This window comes from Symphalangus syndactylus, chromosome 16 (assembly GCF_028878055.3).
Source record: "Symphalangus syndactylus isolate Jambi chromosome 16, NHGRI_mSymSyn1-v2.1_pri, whole genome shotgun sequence".
Lineage (NCBI taxonomy): Eukaryota > Metazoa > Chordata > Mammalia > Primates > Hylobatidae > Symphalangus > Symphalangus syndactylus.
In genome coordinates this window covers 88,954,539-88,975,373 of record NC_072438.2, presented here as the reverse complement: position 1 = coordinate 88,975,373, position 20,835 = coordinate 88,954,539, and the positions used below count along the sequence as shown (strand labels likewise).

The following is a 20,835-nucleotide window of genomic DNA, read 5'->3' as shown; positions in this document are numbered from 1 at the left end:
TTTTCTCCCCTTTTTCACTTTGCTCCAGTCACATTTGCTATTTCCTACATCAGTGGTTTTCAAATTTCAGTGCATTAGGATCACCTGGAAGGCTTGTGCAGTAGGCCTGGAACAGCATCTGGGAATTTGCACTTCTAATCCCATGTGATATGATGCTGCTATTCCAGGAAACATGCTTTGAGACTCACTGTCTTAAACACACAAGGAACTCTCTTGCCTCAGGGCCTCTGCATTGGCTGCTGCTCTATCAGGTCTGTTCTTCTTCCAAATAACTCATTCTCTTCCCTTATTCAAGTCTTCCTCAAATGTCACATTCTCAGTGATCCCCACTGTGACCACCCTCTTTAAAATGCTAGCCCACTAGCTGACTTCCCAGCTCTCCCGCTCACCAGTGTCTGTACTTTTTATGGCATTTACCACCTTCTAACATAAATTATTTATATGTTATGCTCCAGGGATAGTTTGGTCTGTTAGTCTATTTTGTTCATTGATAAATTCCCAAATTAGTGAAACAAAGCCTGGTATATAGTAGGCACTCAATTAACACTGCAGATTGAATGATGAAATGTTGCATCTGTTTTCAAATTGATAAACTGAAATACACAGTGAACTGGAAAATATAGTCTTTGTGCCAGAAATGCAGATGTGGAAATGCTCACTCTCTGAAAACCATGATGTTAAAAATACAGGAGGTGTTAACAACACTGCATGAAGGCAAAACAGCAAAGACCACTGGCCTCTGCTTTATGCTTCAGCCAGTTAATCACCATTGATTGAATGGTTATAGTTGGTAAGACCCCACCAGACTCTCAACTCATGCTCTGAGCACAGTGAATCAGGTCTGGGGACCTTCCAGGAAAGGAAGAATTCCCTCTTTAAGCAACACAAAAGTTCAGGATTTGTGTCAATTCCTAATTCTTTAAGATGTAGCAACTCAAGCAAAACTTGCTCTTATCATCTTTGTTTCCATCTGTTATCTGGTTACATATGAAAGCTCCCTTAGTGGTTATTTCAATTCATTGATTCACTAGATGAGAATTTCAAATTTCAGAAAATGTAGAAATTAGTACAAACAAGTGACATTTAATGGCTGCTATAAAATTCATTTCCATAAGCAGTTATAATAAAAGCCCTCACATTACGGTTGTACTAGGAAATAAAAGTGATAATGAAAATTCAAACAATTTTTATTGCCATATTTATAAATTTCACACACAATCACTATCATTTCTGAGTTCCTAAGGGTGAGCATTTAAAGGTCTTCACCTGAAGACAGGTAAGGGAAGAAAAGTAAAGCAGTAGAAAGAGTGACAGTTTTGACATCAGGAAGACATATGTTTGAATTGTAGCTCTCAAAACCCATCAGCTACATGACATTTTCCATGTTTTAAAACTCTGAAAGCCTCAGTATTTTCATCCACAAAATGTATGTAAAAACTGCTCATAGGATTATGGTGAAGATATCACCAGTAATGCAGCTAAGGTAGTGACTGGATTATGATAACTGCTCAAAATGTCTCTTCCCTTCCATCTTCTCCCTTGATTCATTTCTGGCCAAATTTTCAGAAGCATGATAATGCTTATTGTAAAAATAAGTAGTCTGAAAAATCAAGTTGAAATGTGGCACAAAGTAAATGACAAATGATATTTTGAATTTCACATATTACCATAAAAGTGCATAACAAAGTAGCTGAAAAGGGATAAGAAAGGAGAACTTAGAATGCTAAGGACAAATACTTTTGTTTCAACTGGGAATGAGAGCATGGACTATCAAACTCAAAAGCAGAACCAAGTCTTATCAATTCTTGCTGCACAAAAACCTTTACCTTTCTGCCCATTTTTTCAATCACATAACCACTGCCCTACTTGAGAATTTACTTGTCATTCATGGACTACTTTAACAAAACTGGTCTTCCTGCTAACCCTTTTCCACTCATAGTCACTCAAGAGATCGCCCTTACCTATTTTGAAAGGTCCAAAATTCTCAATATAGTTGGCAAAACCTGTCACAATCTACTTTTCTAATCTTATTTCTACTTGAGAACTATGAATTTGGGTTAAAGTCATGCCTCCATGTTGCTTATGAAACAAACATTAATAAAATAAACATAGTAATGATGTATACAATGAGTGGCAAACCATTCAATCCTTGATAAAAAAAAATAGTAACTAAAAAGATTGAACATTATTGAGATGGCTGTAGTCAATTTAATATCATTGTTAACAAATTTGTCGATTAAAGTAATTGCCTATATTCCCAAAGGATTAAAATAAAGCTAAGAAGTACATTTCCCCAAAGTTTGAAACAGATGAAAATAAAATATACTAAGTAAATAGTATAATTTAAAGTACTATTTGGAATCCCAAAAGCCATCTGCATATTAAATAGAAACAAGTGGCCAAATACTTGGGCACTAGAAAGTTATTGGCAAAAGAAAGATTATCTGAGAAAAAAAAATAGAACAATTGTTGCTTGGTTTTAGTTCAAGGTTAAAAGATTGAAAACCTAGTTAGGGTTATGGTTATAGGCATATTTTCATTTATATGGCTGATTTAAACATTTTTATTAAACAATTGCTTTCATTCCACCAATTCATAAGAAGATAAGACATTTTCAGATTAATATGATGACGCAAAATTAATCAAAATAATTTTATCCGTAAGTCTCTTTCCTACCAAAGGGATTATCTCTTAGCAGGCAGACAGATATATTGATTGATAGATAGATAGATAGATAGATAGATAGATAGATAGATAGATAATAGATAGATAGACAGATAGATAAAAGAGTAAAGATTTGTGCTAAGTGTTCTACATAAATTCTAAGGCTACGATGTAAAATTCTTATATAAACTGTAATATATTCCAAAGGGAATTTTAAAAGTAAGAAATAGATCAAAGATCTAAAAGTAAGACCTGAAACTATAAAACTACTAGAAGAAAACACAAAGGAAATGCTTCAGGACACTGGTCTGGGAAAAGAGTCTATGAATAACACCTCAAAAGCACAGGCAACAAAAGTCAAAATAAACAAATGGGGTTATATCAAAAAGCTTCTGCACAGCAAAGGAAACAATCAACAGAGTGAAAAGATAACTTACAAAATGGAAGCAAATAGTTACAAACTATTTATCTAAGAGGGGATTAATAACCAGAACATACAAGGAACTCAAACATCTCAACAGAAAAAAAAAATTGATTAAAAAAAAGGCAAATTATCTGAACAGACATGTCTCAAAAGACATAAAAATGACCAAGAAATATATGAAAAAAATCTCAACATCATTAATGGTCGGAGAAATGCAAATCAGAACCAAAATGACGTATCTTCTCACCCCAGCTGGGTTGGCTATTATCAAAAACTCAAAAAATAACAAATGCTGGTGAGGATGCAGAGAAAAGGGAACTGTTAAACATTGTGTGTGGGAATGTAAGCTAGTACAACCACTTTTTGAGGAACAGTATGGAAGTTCCTCAAAAAACTACACACATGGATACACACATTGAAACACACAGAACTACCACATGATCCATCAATCCCACTACTGGGCATTTACTCAAAGGAAAGGAAATCAGTGTATCGAAGACATGTCTGCATCCCCATGTTTACTGCAGCACTATCCACAATTGACAAGATATGGAATTAACCTAGGTGCCCAACAACAGATGAATGGACGAAGAAAATGTGGCATACATACACAATGGAATACTATTCAGCAACAAAAAAGAATAAAATCCTGTCATTCACAGCACCATGGATGGAACTGGAGGTCATTATGCTAAGTGAAATAAGCTAGGAACAGAAAGGAAAACACTACATATTCTCACTCACATATGTAAGCTAAAAAAAAAAATGTTCATCTCACAGAAGTGAAAAGTAGAACAGAGGATACTAGAGGCTAGGAAGGGTGGGGGAAAGGGTGAGAGAGGGAGAGATTTGTTAAGATACAAAATTACAGCTAGATAGGACAAATAAGTTATAGTGTTTTATAGCATTATAGGATGACTGTATTAATGATTATATTATATAATTTCAAATAGTTCAAAGGAGAATACTGAATGGTCCCAACATAGAGAAATGATCAATGTTTGAGATGATGGATATGCTAATTACCCCAATCTGATCACTATACCTTATATTATGGAAATATCACTATGTACCCCATAAACATGTACAATTACTATATGTCAATTAAAAATAAAATAAAAATTTACACGTACAGAGTGGTTTGGTAAAATTTCGTGAACATAGCATTTGTTAATTAAATGATTTTTTTTACTGTAAGTAGCTTAACAAAGAAGCAAATGAAAACTAAACTTATTTGTGTACTTAAACTGCATTTATAACAAAAGTTTTGAAATCAGTAAAAGACAAATGGCAGCCAGAGTTCTCATTCTTAAAGGTATCACTTAGGCTCCATTACCAAATATTATTTCTCTTTTGTACTTTACACTAGTAATTAAAATAGAAAGATTAAACAAGAGAACTCAGAAAGAGATTTCTTTTTCCTCCACCACCAGCGAGCTGGTGATAACGATGTCTGTTTAATGTCTTTCTTAAATTACTTCCCATGTCAGTTTCACCAAGTTCAGGTACTTGCACCTCAAAAGGAAATCACAGACCTGTTTGCTCATCCAGAATTCTGAACAATGATGATCTCTGAGGCCTTGTATTCTGTGACCAGTAGGAGCTGTTGGTCAACATTGGCATTTTTCTCCCAATGGAACACAGATTTTTTTTTAAGTTTCTATTTTATTCTCTATGATCAAAGTGAGAGTGAGTCTAAGAGATTTGGTTTCTATAAAGGAAGGTTGTTGTAGGCCTATTGGTTTCCTGCCTGTTCAAAATGGTCTAGATATATCACCTTCTGGTAATAACAGCAGAATGTCCAAATCTACTCACAGGTACATCAGATAAACAATTGGATATAGGCTTGATGTGAATTTGAACAGCACATGCATTTAACATGACTGTCTTGAAGCACACAGAAAATATAAACTCTATTAAAATTCATGCTTCCTTGCATTCATATGCTCTGAGGTTTCCATGTGTTTCTGAAGCAAACAAACCTGAAGGTCTAGCAGATGTACAATTGAGCATTCATGAGACCCGATTATGTGTGATAATAAGGTCCCTCATTGCCTCTGTATCCCTAGGACACAGAACAGCTGATGAATTTTTGGAGTTAAAGATTTGTCTTTCCCTTGCATGATCAATTACTGTTCAGAGCCTCCTTTCACAAGAAGAATCAACAAACCTATGAAGTCATGACTCATCCCCACTGAAGAGATTCAGCCTTTGTTTCAGCCCCACATTCCTCAGATGGTTTCCAACATCAACTTCCTATTCTGTTTGGGATATCCTATCCCTTCCTGTGTGTAATCTTCCTAGCGTCAACAGCCCTCCTTAAATCAATAAAATTTCAAACTGATATTTTATATTTATAATCACCCAAGAAGTGAGATTATAGTGAAAGAGACTTCATTGTCACTGAAGTCAAAGGAATAATTTGGACTTTTTTTTTATGATTTCACTTATTTTTTACTTTATTTTCCATTACATTAAAAATATTGAATCTTAATACAATTAACATAATTACTTCTTTGACTTATAAGACAACATAAAAAAGTAGTTTTCATATAACATCAATATTACTGAAAAAACTCAATGAAAGTTTAAAATATCTAATTTTTTTTATTCTTAGAACACTTTTACTAAGGAAATGGGTCAAACTTCTCTGTTAAAAAACCACTGGGAGCAATTCTTTCTGTGTGTAATGATGTTTGCAGTTTGGAGAAGCTCTTACTAGGAGAATGCTGTGGAGACAGGATGGGTTGAGACAGCTTCCTGGAAGGAGACCTGTGCTCAGTCTCTAATCATGTTCACCTAGAATCCAGAAGCTTCAGGTTGCTGCTTCTATTAACAGGTGAACTCAAATCTATTTGTTAGGTTACTAAATTTGTGGAATTACAGAAGGCCCCGAGTTTATTATACTTAAGGGTGATATCTGAATGCATGAAAGAGGGAGGACAGGCCAACACATGGTCTGCAACTGTGCACTACAGATCCCTGGGCACCTGGGCTGTCAGTAAGAGGAGTCAGAATTTCCACAGGCCTATGAAGTATTATATCTTGGGTGAATAACTAATATGTATCGTATATTTATGGGGTATTGACTCTTAAACCCTCTTATTTTAAAATTAAGATTTACAACAGGTAGCATATGAAATACGGGAGGCAATTAGTATTAACAGCAATTATTTGATTCAGGTTGAGTTTCTCCCAAGTGACAGGAAAGATTGGCAGGCAACATGCCCATGACTCTGTTAAGCGAACAGGCTTGATCCACTTTCTTTTATCCTCAGCTCATTTTTTTCTATAAAATATCAATAGTTGTCCTTTGAATAAATTTCTTGCAGAAACAACTTTGGAAAGTTTAAAACCATGTACTACATATACATATACTATATATGTATATATAATATATATATATTTTATTATACTTTAAGTGCTAGGGTACATGTGCACGATGTGCAGGTTTGTTACATATGTACATACGTGCCATGTTGGTGTGCTGCACCCATTAGCTCGTCATTTAACATTAGGTATATCTCCTAATGCTATCCCTCCCCCCTCCCCCCACCCCACAACAGGCCCTGATGTGTGATGTTCCCCTTCCTGTGTCCACGAGTTCTCATTGTTCAATTCCCACCTATGAGTGAGAACATGCGGTGTTTGGTTTTCTGTCCATGCGATAGTTTGCTGAGAATGATGGTTTCCAGTTTCATCCATGTCCCTACAAAGGACATGAACTCATCATTTTTTATGGCTGTATAATATCCCATGGTATATATATGCCACATTTTCTTAATCCAGTCTATCATTGTTGGACATTTGGTTTGGTTCCAAGTCTTTGCTATTGTGAATAGTGCCACAATAAACATACATGTGAATGTGTCTTTATAGCAGCATTTAAGGATTTATAGCATATAATCCCTTGGGTATATACCCAGTAAGAGGATGGCTGGGTCAAATGGTATTTCTAGTTCTAGATCCCTGAGGAATCACCACATTGACTTCCACAATGGTTGAACTAGTATACAGTCCCACGAACAGTGTAAAAGTATTCCTATTTCTCCACATCATCTCCAGCACCTATTGTTTCCTGACTTTTTAATGATCGCCATTCTAACTGGTGTGAGATGGTATCTCATTGTGGTTTTGATTTGCATTTCTCTGATGGCCAGTGATGATGAGCATTTTTTCATGTGTCTGTTGGCTGCATAAATGTCTTCTTTTGAGAAGTGTCTGTTCATATCCTTCGCCCACTTGTTAATGGGGTTGTTTGTTTTTTTCTTGTAAATCTGTTTGAGTTCTTTGTAGATTCTGGATATTAGCCCTTTGTCAGATGAGTAGATTGCAAAAATCTTCTCCCATTCTGTAGGTTGCCTGTTCACTCTGATGGTAGTTTCTTTTGCTGTGTGGAAGCTCTTTAGTTTAACATTTAAGTCTTTAATCCATCTTGAATTAATTTTTGTATAAGGTGTAAGGAAGGGATCCAGTTTCAGCTTTCTACAAATGGCTAGCCAGTTTTCTCAGCACCATTTATTAAATAGGGAATCCTTTCCCCATTGCTTGTTTTTGTCAGGATCGTCAAAGATCAGATAGTTGTAGATGTGTGGTATTATTTCTGTGGGCTCTGTTCTGTTCCATTGGTCTGTATGTCTGTTTTGGTACCAGTACCATGCTGTTTTGGTTACTATAGCCTTGTAGTATAGTTTGAAGTCAGGTAGCATGATGCCTCCAGCTTTGTTCTTTTGGCTTAGGATTGTCTTGGCAATGCGGGCTCTTTTGTGGTTCCATGTGAAATTTAAAGTAGTTTTTTCCAATTCTGTGATTAAAGTCATTGGTAGCTTGATGGGGATGGCATTGACTCTATAAATTACCTTGGGCAGTATGGCCATTTTCACGATACTGATTCTTCCTATCCATGAGCATGGAATGTTCTTCCATTTGTTTGTATCCTCTTTTATTTCGTTGAGCAGTGGTTTGTAGTTCTCCTTGAAGAGGTCTTTCACCACCCTTGTAAGTTGGATTCCTAGTTATTTTATTCTCTTTGAAGCAATTTTGAATGGAAATTCACTCATGATTTGGCTCTCTGATTGTCTGTTATTAGTGTATAAGAATGCTTGTGATTTTTGCACATTGATTTTGTATCCTGAGACTTTGCTGTAGCTGCTTATCAGCTTAAGGAGATTTTGGGCTTAGACGATGGGGTTTTCTAGATATACAATCATGTCATTTGCAAACAGGGACAATTTGACTTCCTCTTTTCCTAATTGAATGCCCTTTATTTCTTTCTCCTGCTTGATTGCCCTGGCCAGAACTAATATATCTGTGTTCATAAGGCACAGACATAAGACTCTTTTCAATTCAGTAACTAGACTGTAGGAAATGACCCAAAAGCAGCAGGGATCAACTCAGACCCATTTGCACCACCCAGATTGAGAAGGTCCAGCAGTGTTAGCAGATGCAGGAATATGCTGGGAAGTAAAGAAGCTGCAAAAGTAAAAGCCCCTTAGAATAAGCATACTGCTGAAAATCCATCAAAATTAAGCCCAGCAGCTCGCTTCTTCTATCACAAGACCTCATTTTGGAAACAAAATAAATAAAGGTTAGGCGTTATAATGTTGTTCACATTATAAAAGAAAACGAGTGTCTGTTATTATGAAAGAAAAAAATGAGTGTCACATTATTCTGGCTGATCATTTTGTAAGAATTATTTACTGTGAGCCCAGAACAGATTCTGATAATGAGATGATATTAAAGGAGTAATTTTCTCAAGACACTCAATTTTCCTAAGAAGTAAGAAAAAGCCTGGTCCTGCATCCGTACTGGCTTTTCAGGGCTGCTCCAAGTGTTTTCAAATGAGCTTAACAAGCTCCTTATTTCATCTTAAACCTCTGCTACAGGAATTAAGGCCTAGTGATGGGTTTATTTTTGTTCTTGTTGTTGTTGTTGCTGTTGCTGTGTTTTGCTGCAATCCAGGTCTGTCAGATCAAACTATTTGTTCCAAGGAGACTGTATTCATTCAGTTAAATATAAGAAAACCAAGGACAAGAATATTATTCAAACTGCCCTCAGGGCCCCTTATCTCCATGAAGCCAAGGCTACAGGTGGAAGGAGACTCTCAAATAGCAGTGACAGAGGTGGCCCAAAAGACCCTCAGGAACTTCCACTTGCTCAAGGTCACATGCTATTGCTCAAGAATCCCAGTCCCGCCTGAAGTAATTATATGACAATGCTAAATTTCCTCCACCATCTCTATTGAGATTTAATTCGGGACTCAAAAACTAAGCAAGTACATATTTTGAAGGCTGTCATTACCAGAAAAGCAACTCAGTGGCAGGAACCAGAATCAGTATCTGCCATTCTGAGATCACTCAACCATGCGAATTTATGAAGCTGGATTAAATGCTCCTAATGCAGCTTCCAACTTTATGACTCTGTGACTCACGTGCTATAAATTAACAATAATGTTCAGGAAAAGGGAAGGGAGAGAGAAGGGGAGAAAGTAGAGGAGAAAGAGATAGACATGTGGTAGGGCTCAGAAGGGCAAGCACCGTACAACACACAGAAAAGGTACAGATAAGGGGAGAGACACACCCCAAAGACTTTGCTGACTGTATTAACATAAATAATCTTCAGGTCAGCATAGAAGGTGCCATAAAGTTAACTAAACTCCTCATTATTATTGAACCCAGGAGCAAATCAATAGCAACGTTAAGAGTTTGTGCAGTTTCACCATAACATTCCCATTAAAATCTCTTCCACATTTCATTGATGAAGCCTCACATATTCCCTAAAGAAAAGGCTCACTCAAAAGAAGGAAGTTTACAAATGTGTGGCCATTTTTCATTGAGCATTAAGATATTCCATAAGACAGAAGTGAAGAAGGCAGACATGGAGTTATGTTTCATTAGCGTAGTTAAGTCAGTAGCCTTCAAAAGTTACAGAGTGAAACTCAGGTGGCACAAACTTCTGTCTTCTCACATCAGATCCCATCAGGACATACTACAGGGCTCTCTTAGATGACAAATGAGAACTGACAATGTTGTTTCTTATGAGTACAAAGTTCTAATTTTATATTCTAAAAGCATAATAATGAATCAAATGAAAGAAAAACCTAGACCTGTACTAGAAAACTAAAAGTCAACAGATGAGTAGAATTCATAATAGAACACACTTTTTATTATTTTGTGACAAATAATAATGTAATAATTAGGAAGTATTCATGCAAAAATCAAGCAATTTAAGAACAGAACAATGATGCTGAAAATGAGACTGATTCCTCGTAGTTTCATCATCAGTCTGTATAAAGGCAATCAATGACATATGTAATTTATGAGACATTTGTGAAACATATGGGTAGATGATTGGTTAATAATTTCCTTTAGGAAAAAAAGAAAACACTTAAGAGATTAATGGGAAAAAACACAGGGAATAAAAGGAGAGAAACTCAGTCCTATTACAATTGTTATTATCTTATTTTTGTCAATGAAATATGACATTAAAGCAATGCAGAATGGGAGGGAGCCACACTTCACTCACCTGCTTCTCTGTGAGAATGACCCTCCCCAGTAACTGATCTTCTAGACCTTTCATGGTGACAGTGAAGTCAATGATGGAGGTACGGGCACTTATCTCAGGGGTGTAGGCTGGGTTAGGCAGTTTGGTGGTAATGTAGAGTCTAAAGCCATCCAACACATCTACTTCCTTGTCACCAACTTTCACCTTTTTTATAAAAAGAAATTTAAAAGTAATAAAAGAGATATTTCTTACTGTGTCTTTTTTGTATCAGATCAAGTATTATTTTAAATAATTACATAATTGGAGATCATTTGTATACTAAAAAGGAAATGGTCATGAGGCATCTGCACAGCTTCAGACAACTAGGATGAAAGAAAGGAAGCAAAGAAGGATGGGAGGAAGAAACACATATATATACACACACATATATATAATGCACTGAATATAGAATTTAACACTAAAATTGTTGAGATCACATTGCAGGAGTGAGATGGATCCCTTACCCAAAATTCAGTTCAGAGGTTGAGACTGATGATGCCACACATGCACCGAAAGAGTATAAAAAGGTTTATTACTCACATGATGAGATTTTGGGAGAGATCAGAGCAGGTTCCCAAACAGGTCCCAAAAACTGGCTTGAGAGAGCAAGGAGGGGCAGCTGCTCTAGGGCTTTATGGTGTTTAGGGGGTAGAGCTGGGGTGAGGGTTCCCAAACATAGGTGTGGACAGGGGATTGCATGGTTTGAATTTTCAACCTGTGCCAAAGCAGGGGGCACCCAAATTTTATCAACTTGCCCAGATGTGGGTGGGGCAGAAGGGGAGAGGGGCATGGAGAGGCTTCAAAGCTGTCAGCATCAAATGCAGTCAGACCCTTTTCACATTACAAAAGTGAAGTCAATATTCCTAAAAGGCTTTCTCTTGGATATTTTAATCCAAAGTCAAGAAGTGTAGAAGAGAAAAACAAACCTTTCCCATGGGCTCAAATTTAAGTTGTTGCCTATTGAGAGAATTCTATCTGTGTCACATTGACCTGGCCTCATGGTAATTGTCCTGCACATTGTCATCCATAGGTTTAACCTACCTTAAAGATAGACCCAGTTTTAATGAAGTTTCTTTCCAAAACATTATCTAGTGCTGGATCTAGTTCCTCTCCAACATCTTCAATAAGCAAAGGCCTTCCGAGAGAAAGGCTGTCTTCCAGGTGGTTTCTGAAGTACTTGTGATTTAAAGACGTGATCTAGGAACAGGATCACAACGTTGCTATTGACAGACATTACCATGAAGCAATGCACACGGATAACTGTTTTCAAATGAAGCCTAAAGCATTCTAATTGAGCATCCAAAATGTTCCAAAATATAAAACTTGTTGAGAGCCCACATGATGCCACAGTGAAAAATTCCACACCTGACCCCTATGCTTTTTGATGGTTGAATGTACACAAACTTTGTTTCATGCATAAAATTGTTTAAAATATTGTATAAAATTACCTTCAAGTATATGAATAAGGTGTATATGAAACATAAATGAATTTTGTGTTCTGACTTGGGTCCCATCCTCAAGTTATCTCATTATGTACATGCAAATATTCCAAAATCTAAAATCTGAAACACTTCGGATCCCAAGTATTTAGGATAAGGGGCATTCAACTTTTATAGAGATTTTTAGAGATTCTTGGCTTTGAAACCTACACTTGGTGAAATTGTAAAGAAGTTTAGCTGTTTCCATTGTTGTTTAGCAAACCATCATTTTGTTTTATTGGGAAGCATGTAAAGGCTCTGTGTGGGAACAATGTTTTTTCTACACCACTACCACTTTTGTGACAAATAATAATGTAATAATTAGGAAGTATTCATGCAAAGTGCTGCACACTTTGTGTGATACAGCTCTGCCATTCTCTACTTATCAAAGAGAGCCCTGGACCCTGACAGAATAGTCTGAAACCATTGAAAGACGGCATTGGTAGAGATCAACACAAATGCAAATAATGAAAGTTTTAGAAAATATTTTTATATTAGATTTAAGCTTGCATCTGCTACTGCTCTACCTAGGATTACAAAAACATCTCTAGTGTTTTCAAACATTTCTTTACTCTTGGATTTTTGTTTATCTGAGGCAATAAAACTTAACCGGTAACATAAACATACTAAAACACAAATTACCTGGAGTTCATTTCGGCTTTCTTTATTTTTAATCCAGATCTTGCCTTGAGTCTGTGGATCAATTAACAAAGGGTAACGAGATGCCTTCGTGACAATAATTCCATTTTGAATGGACAGGTCATCATTTGGCAGACCTTGGAGGTTCCATTCACTAATAGTAGGAGCATCAATCAACATCTCACTGAGATTTAGGTTCTTTCCAAATGGAATTTTCCGAGCTTTCATTTCCTTCTGCCAGTCATTTAACAGAAGATCGCGAAACTCTTGGTTAAATGGACCAGAATAAGATAGAAAAGCTGTAGCCAACAGTACATCCCCTAAAATAGAAAACAAACACCATTGAAATACTTTAGGTTCATCCTTGTAATTGTACAGCATATCAAAAATGAAAAAAAATTAAAAAGACAATAGTTCTTTTAAACTAAATTCCACAAATCAAACTGGAAGCACAAGTGGCTGTGCTGGTGAATAAGCAGTAGTCTGGTTTATTAGTCAATAAGGTCCAAGTGGCCTACCAAGTGATACCTACTAGCACTGGATTATTTTTGAGTGAAAAGATGACCTCTAAGTTTAAGACAATCAAACCTCATAAGACAGAGCCTTCATTAAATGTAACCTTGATCAATATACCCATGCACTCACAGAATTCTAAAGTGACCTGATAATAAAAGGCATAAAGGTAGTTAACACATCTAATAAGGACAGCATAGATGCCAGAGCAATGTCTCTTTCTCTGAAATGGCTGGAGAAACACACACACACACACACACACACACACGAACTTGATTAAAGTATAAGCTTTCGAATTCCCCATCACAGTCAACACACAACCTCATTAATAAAGAAATTTACATACCTACAAGTCTTTTAGTTTGTGCAGCAAACTCTTGGCTTTGCTCTGTCCATCTTTCTTTTTCACCTGCCAAGCCACTGATGAGCGTGCAAGCTGTCTGCATCTTGTGTCTGCATCGCTCTGCGTCTTCAAGCAAGGTCTAACAAAAGTCATAATCACAAGAAAACTTTTACTGAAACAAATATAGCCTCTGGCTCAAAAATATAATTGTAGAACATGCCATATTATCTGCCTTCCTGAGACATGTGAGCCATTACTTCACAAGAAGCATGAGATTCTATTTCCATGTGTCCGTCAGCCCAGTCCTCTCTCCTTTGCCCTGTCCTCTCTCTTATTCCCTGCCCATGGAACTTGGCTGGATAGAGTTTCACTCTTGTTACCCAGGCTGCAGTGCAACGGCATGACCTCAGCTCACTGCAACCTCTGCCTCCCGGGTTCAAGTGATTCTCCTGCCTCAGCCTCCCAAGTAGCTGGGATTACAGGCATACGCCACCACACCCCACTAATTTTGTTATTTTTAGTAGAGATGGGGTTTCTCCTTGTTGGTCAGGCTGGTCTCAAGCTCTCCCAACCTCAGGTGATCTGTCCACCTCAGTCTCCCAAAGTGCTGGGATTACAGGCATGAGCCACTGCACCTGACCAGTGCTTAGTTCTTAAAAACGAATGGCTCCGGTGGCTCATGCCTGTAATCTCAGCACTTTGGGAGGCTGCGAGGTGGGCGGATCACTTGATGTCAGGAGTTCAAGACCAGCCTGACTAACATGGTGAAACCCCATCTCTACTAAAAATACAAAAATTATCCGGGCGTGGTGGCAGGTGCCTGTAATCCCAGCTACTTCGGAGGCTAAGGCAGGAGAATCACTTGAATCCGGGAGGTGGAGATTGCAGTGAGCCAAGATTGTGCTGCTCAAATCTGCTCAAAAAAACACAAAAAGCAAAAAACAAATGGCTCTGTTTCTTACTGTTTAAGCAACAATTGCTTATTCTACTTGTAAAAATCTAAACTTATGAAATAAAATGGGTATGGACAAAGGTTTAGCTACATGACAAGTCACTGGGTGTTCAAATGTATATACACATGCTAAATGTCTAACAATAGAGGATTATTTAAATAAATTATAGTGTATCCATGAATAAGAATACTCGGAAGCCATAAAAAAATCCTATAAAAATTTTTATGACCAAGAAAGAAGACCACAATATATTGTTAAGAAATCAATTTATAAAATGGCATTCCTAAATTATCAGTTATGTTGAGTTTAAAATGCATGTGAAAGGCATATATTATGATATGAATAATAACAGAATATGATTAATGTTCATCTCCAGGGTTACCTGTATTTTCTATAGAGACATGAATTGCTTTTTTTGTAATAATAACATATTACAGTGTTTTTCAAAAGCAAGATATTTATTCCACTTTGTCCTAATCTATTTTCTTCCTCTAGAGTTAAGGCAAAAAAACTAACAGTCCATCGGAGAGGCACATCCCCTAACTACGGCCACTCACATCTATTTGTTTCCCTCAAGAGGGAAGGTGCCAGCTGGGAAAGACGATCCCACATTGTTTATTAGAAAAAAAAAACTTTTTATTTGTAAGATACTTTTAATATTGATTTGCTTTCCCTAAATTCTGCAATCCCAATTCCATCAGCCAAATCAGAAAATGACCAGTCCTCTCCCTTTCTGGCTTTTGTTTTCTGGAAGCCCAGGCTTCCTTGGGGGGTTACAATTTGGGAGAAGAAAAAGGAGTAAATGTTGAGAATGCAAGAGAAAGAAAGCTGTAAGTTCCGTGTGTTCCCCCCAGCCTGTTGAGGGGAGCACACGGGACATACTGGGTTCCCCGAGTAGTACTCCCATCCTCGGGCCCACTCTCTGATAGGTCCCAGTGAGGTGACTAGCTCTCCAGCAGGCCTAGGCAAGCTGAACCCTAGGCAAAGGCACTGGATTCTGCATGGGGCGTAGCCAGGACACACTCTCCTTCAATGGGCCATGCAGGCCTGGGCCATGGTGAACTGCAGATTGGAACCCTTCTCCTGCCTTCTGGGAGGACCAAAACCCCCCGGACTTTCATGGAGTCCTATGGAGGGAGAAGAGCAACAGAAATGACTGAAGATCAAGTTCAGAAGTTGGTTCTAGGCATGCCCAGATTTTTTTTTTTAATAAGGAATTTGACATTTGTTGAAATTCAAGTTTTAGATTTAGAGCCATAATGTTACAGTCCTTCTGTGGTCCCATGATTATTTATCTAACAAATAGCAGATACTCAAAAACAATAAAGCTTGCTGAATGAATTAAGGTAAAAATGTTAAAATGTACACATAATAAAATGAGAAGGTAAAGTATTTTCACTGTGTTCAGTAGAGCTTCCCGACACAAATGAGCATCCAAAATGGTAGAAATTAACACTCCTTCCAAAGCAGATTCTTTCAAACTGCCATAATGTTTTCCATAAATAAGTGAATTTTATGAGACATAAGTATATAAACCCACATAAGTGCTACTTCTTTTTTATAATTTCATTTTCATTTTAAGTTCAGGGGTACATGTACAGGTTTGTTATATAAGTAAACTTGTATCATGGGGGTTTGTTGTGCAGAGTTTTTCATCACCCAGGTATTAAGCCTAGTACTTGTTAGTTATTTTTCCTGATCCTCCCCCTCCTCCCACCCTCCACCCTCCAATAGGCCCAGTGTGTGCTGTTCCTGTCTATGTGTCCATGTGTTCTCATCATTTAGCTCCCACTTATAAGTGAAAACATGTGGTATTTGGTTTTTCAGTTCCTGTGTTAGTTTGCTAAGGATAATGGCCTCCAGTTCCATCTAGGTTCCTGAAAGGACACAATCTCATTCTTTTTTATAGCTGTGTAGTATTCCATGGTGTACATGTACCACATTTTCTTTATCCAGTCTACCACTGTTGAACATTTAAGTTGATTCCATGTCTTTGCTATTGTGAACAGGGCAGCAATGAACATATTCACACATGTGGCTTTATAACAGAACAATTTATATTCCTTTGGGTATATAACGAGTAATGGGATTGCTGGGTCAATGGTATTTCTGTTTTTACGTCTTTGAGGAATTGCCACACTATCTACCACAATGGTTGAACTGACTTGCACTCTGACCAACAGTGTATAAGCATTCTTTTTCTCCGCAATCTCACCAGCATCTGTTGTTTTTTGACTTTTTAATAATAGCCATTCTGACTGGTGTGAGATGGTAACTGATTGTGGTTTTGATGTGCATTTCTCTAGTGATCAGTGATACTGAGCTTTTTTTCATATGATTGTTGGCCGCATGTACGTCTTTTTTTGAAAAGTGTCTGTTGCAAAGAAAGCAAAAACTGACAAATGGGATCTAATTAAAATAAAGAGCTTCTGCACAGCAAAAGAAACTATCAACAGAGTGAAGAGACAACCTATATAGAATGGGAGAAAATTATTGCAAAATATGCATCTGAAAAAAATCTTAATGTCCAGGATCTATAAGGAACTTAAAGAAATTCACAATTTAAAAAAACAATCTCATTAATAAGTGGGCAAAGGACATGAACAGACATTTTTCAAAAGTGCTACTTCTTTAAAGCTTCTAAGAGCTTTTACTTTGCTTGCAGAAGACTTATCTTTAAGAGAATATATCATACATTCTGCAGATAGTGAAACTGAAATGTTTATCTAAACTCTTTTATTGGGACCCCTATAAAACTAACAAGGCAGGAATTTCAATTCACCCAAGTAAAGTAAAAGACTTTACTCAGTCAAGTAAAGGCTGAGAAGGGGTAGGGGTGAATTTCATAAAAATTATCAAGGTAAAACAGAGTGAATCTAGCTATTATTTACCAAATACTGGATTTATCAGAGGCAGATACAGATTTTTTAAGCCAAAAGCTTATATACTCTAGGGAGACCACTTTATAAAAAAAAAATCAGTATGTATTTAAAGTAAAAGAAAAAAAGTGACAAAATCCTGGTTATTTAGAAACTCAGGTACTTTTTGTCTGTGATCTCTTTTTTTTTTTTTTTTTTGAGACGGAGTCTCGCTTTGTCACCCAGGCTGGAGTGCAGTGGTGCGATCTCGGCTCACTGCAAGCTCCGCCTCCCGGATTCATGCCATTCTCCTGCCTCAGCCTCTCCGAGTAGCTAGGACTACAGGCGCCCGCCACCACGCCTGGCTAATTTTTTGTATTTTTAGTAGAGACGGGGTTTCACTGTGGTCTCAATCTCCTGACCTTGTGATCCGCCCGCTTGGCCTCCCAAAGTGCTGGGATTACAAGCGTGAGCCACCGCACGCGGCCTCGTCTGTGATCTCTTTAGGCATTTGACTTGAATGCTCTAAAATGAGAACAAAGATAGGTAAGGCACTAGGGTGCCCTGGCTCATGCCTGTAATCCCAACCTTTGGGAGGCCGAGGCAGGTGTATCGCTTGAGCTCAGGAGTTTTGAGACCAGCCTGGGCAATAAGGTGAAAACTTGTCTCTACAAAAAATTAGCCAGGCATGGTGGTGCATGTCTGTAGTCCCAGCTACTTCGAGGCTGAGGTAGAATGATCACTTAACCCCAGGAATTCAAGGCTGCAGTGAGCTGTGATCATGCCACTGCATTCCAGCTTGGACGACAGAGCTAGACCTTGTCTAAATAAATAAATCCATCCTGCCTACCTTGCAAGTTATTTCAAAGATTAAATGAGATAAAAATGGGAGGACGTGATTCGAAAAACATAACAAAAATGCTGCTACACAAGATGCTGTCATCATTACCATCACCACTAATAAACTCAGAATGGCTATGTTCCAGCACTGACTGCCATCTTGACTGACCATCCTGTCATCTCACCAAAGACCCTTGGTGTCCATTACGTGCTATGTATGTATTATGTTTAATTCAGTGAAACCCCACAAGAACCCAAACTCTTGGAGAGAGAAGCCGTGTAGATGTGTGACAGTCCCTGCCATGACAAAGGGCAGTTACCTGCTTTTCAGTCATGGCCTGTTCATACTCAGCCTGCACCACGTCAAGTTCTGCCTGCTTGTCATCCAACTTGTCCTGGGCTTTCTGCAGATCCTGCATGGCCAGAAGATGGCGATTCTCTTGCACCACCAAGTTGGCCTGCACAGGACACGCACAGAGTGAAGAGATGGGCAGCCAACCTCAAAACATCCCGCATTTCAGGGTCTGAGAACTCAGCTACACCACGTGTTTATACCTTTGCTTTGTTCCCGCTCCAGAATCCTTTCAAATCACATTAAGTCCTGAACAAATCTTAATGTGAACTTGACATAAAGGTGTATAAGCAGAAAGTTACAGTTCATTAGAAAGGAGGTCAGCAAATATTTTCTTTAAAGTGCCAGATAGTAAATATTTTGGGCCAAGAGGCAAAATCAAAACTATTGTTCATGTACTTATTTTAAAACTATTTAAATATGTAAAAACTACTCTTATTTCACACGCCATCCAAATATAGGTAGTGGGCTAGATTTGGTCCACGGGCCATAGTCTGCCTAGATCAGAATGCTGTAATATTAAATGTATATAGGTAAATTATAAAACATGCTAATATTAAGAGTTGTAGAAAAAAACAACATTTAGAACTATCTGCCTAGCAGGACTCATCACTGTTGAGGAGTAATAAAGGGTGGAAAATGATTATTTACTGAATATAAATATCTAGGTTTTGTGTATCGTGGTGGTCTTGACATTGTTCCTGTCACTTTCATATATTTCTTGCCTTCTGGAAAGCACATTTGATACCTTGAGCTGTGACTAATTAAAAGCGTTTGTTTTAAAGAAGCTATTAAGATAGAATTAAAAGACTTAACCAAAAGCAATATTAGCAAAAGACGAGATGTAAAAAAGTAGTTCATGCCTAAGAAATTTAGATCCTTTAAAATCATTTTTTGAAACCAAATTTTTCCCTTTTAAATTTACAAAATGTTAATACTGACTTTCATGGAATGACTAGAAGGCATATTCTTTCTGAAGCATTTGAGAAAAGATTATTTTAAAAACACTTTTGAAATAAATTATTTTCCTATCTCAAAACTTCAGGCTTCCAAATTTTGGCAGAATCAATCTTTAAGGAAAAACTCAAGAGTTCCATTATTGACTAGATCCAGTGACAGGCAAAAGCATCGCTTGTAAGTTACAATTTAAAAAGAACCTGACTGGTGGAACACTTTTTCCTCAGCTCTGCTGTAAGCTGCAACTGTTCCCATGGCTCAAAACATGGAAGGAAAAAGTAAGGTCACCGTGTCAAGCAACTTACAACTTAAAGTCACCTACTAATGACAAACTTTGCAAACCCAAAGATTTTGAACATTTTCTAGTACTTTGCTCAACAATAAATAAATAAAATTTATATTAAATGAAGTTGTCAACAATTGCCAATCAAAATCCTTCAAACCCAATTAATTGCTCAACTTAGGAGTTGTAGAACTCTGTGCAGGCTGCTTAAACCCTGTGAGCTTCAGTTTCTTCATTAAAATATTGAAAAACTAACTCCTAGGACTTTTTGTGAGGATTAAATAACATATGTAAAATCCCATGTGTCAGACAGCATGACATCAATTATTTGCTCTGAAATTCTTGGACTCAAATGACTCTTTGTCCCTTTAGGTTGTCCTGGGACCTCAAGAGCCTCAATTGCTGAATAAATGGTCCTGGTATCACAACAAATAGAAACAAAATAGAACTTGCAACTCTATGCCTATCTTCCTGATACTCTTGATTACTTGTACGATAATTGTTAACTTTCTTGGGTAGTTAACAAGTGCAAGTAGAATGTAGTTGATGATTAAGAGAGATGAGACTCATACAAAAGCAAAATAATCAACCAAGCCATGAGATATGATTTTGAGACATCAGCATTTCATTTTCAAAAAAACACACTCTCCATTGCGTCTCCATTTACTGAAGACTGACCTTTTAATGGTAGAGGAATATGCAAAAATGAAGCTTAAGGATTCAATTACACCAAGGAAACATAAAGCATGTCTAAAAAGTCACATTAAATAACAAATATTCAGATATTCAGTTTCTTTCCTGAGAGACAAAACAAAAATGGAAAAGGAAGGAATATATCATGTCTTAAGCCAAGCTAAGACCAGCTTTCAGCATGTTCTGTCTTGACCCTACCTCACTCATAGGATTCTCTGGATAAAGATCTTAAATATCAGCAGAGGATTCTATGCTATAGTTTGCGGCGTTTTTTGTTTGTTTGTTTGTTTGTTTTT

General features: G+C 37.3%; 1 protein-coding gene across 1 annotated transcript in view; it reads right to left on the bottom strand.

Moving 5' to 3' along the window:
* The window catches only part of DNAH5 (dynein axonemal heavy chain 5), a 319,657-nt gene that overhangs the window by 51,897 nt on the left and 246,925 nt on the right, over positions 1–20,835 (bottom strand). Inside the window, exons 62-66 of the mRNA XM_055246049.2 lie at positions 18,575–18,712; positions 13,607–13,742; positions 12,751–13,067; positions 11,672–11,827; positions 10,613–10,795 (exon numbers count right to left, since the gene is read on the bottom strand). Coding sequence (XP_055102024.1) covers positions 10,613–10,795; positions 11,672–11,827; positions 12,751–13,067; positions 13,607–13,742; positions 18,575–18,712 — 930 coding nt within the window. The remainder of the gene's footprint in view (positions 1–10,612; positions 10,796–11,671; positions 11,828–12,750; positions 13,068–13,606; positions 13,743–18,574; positions 18,713–20,835) is intronic.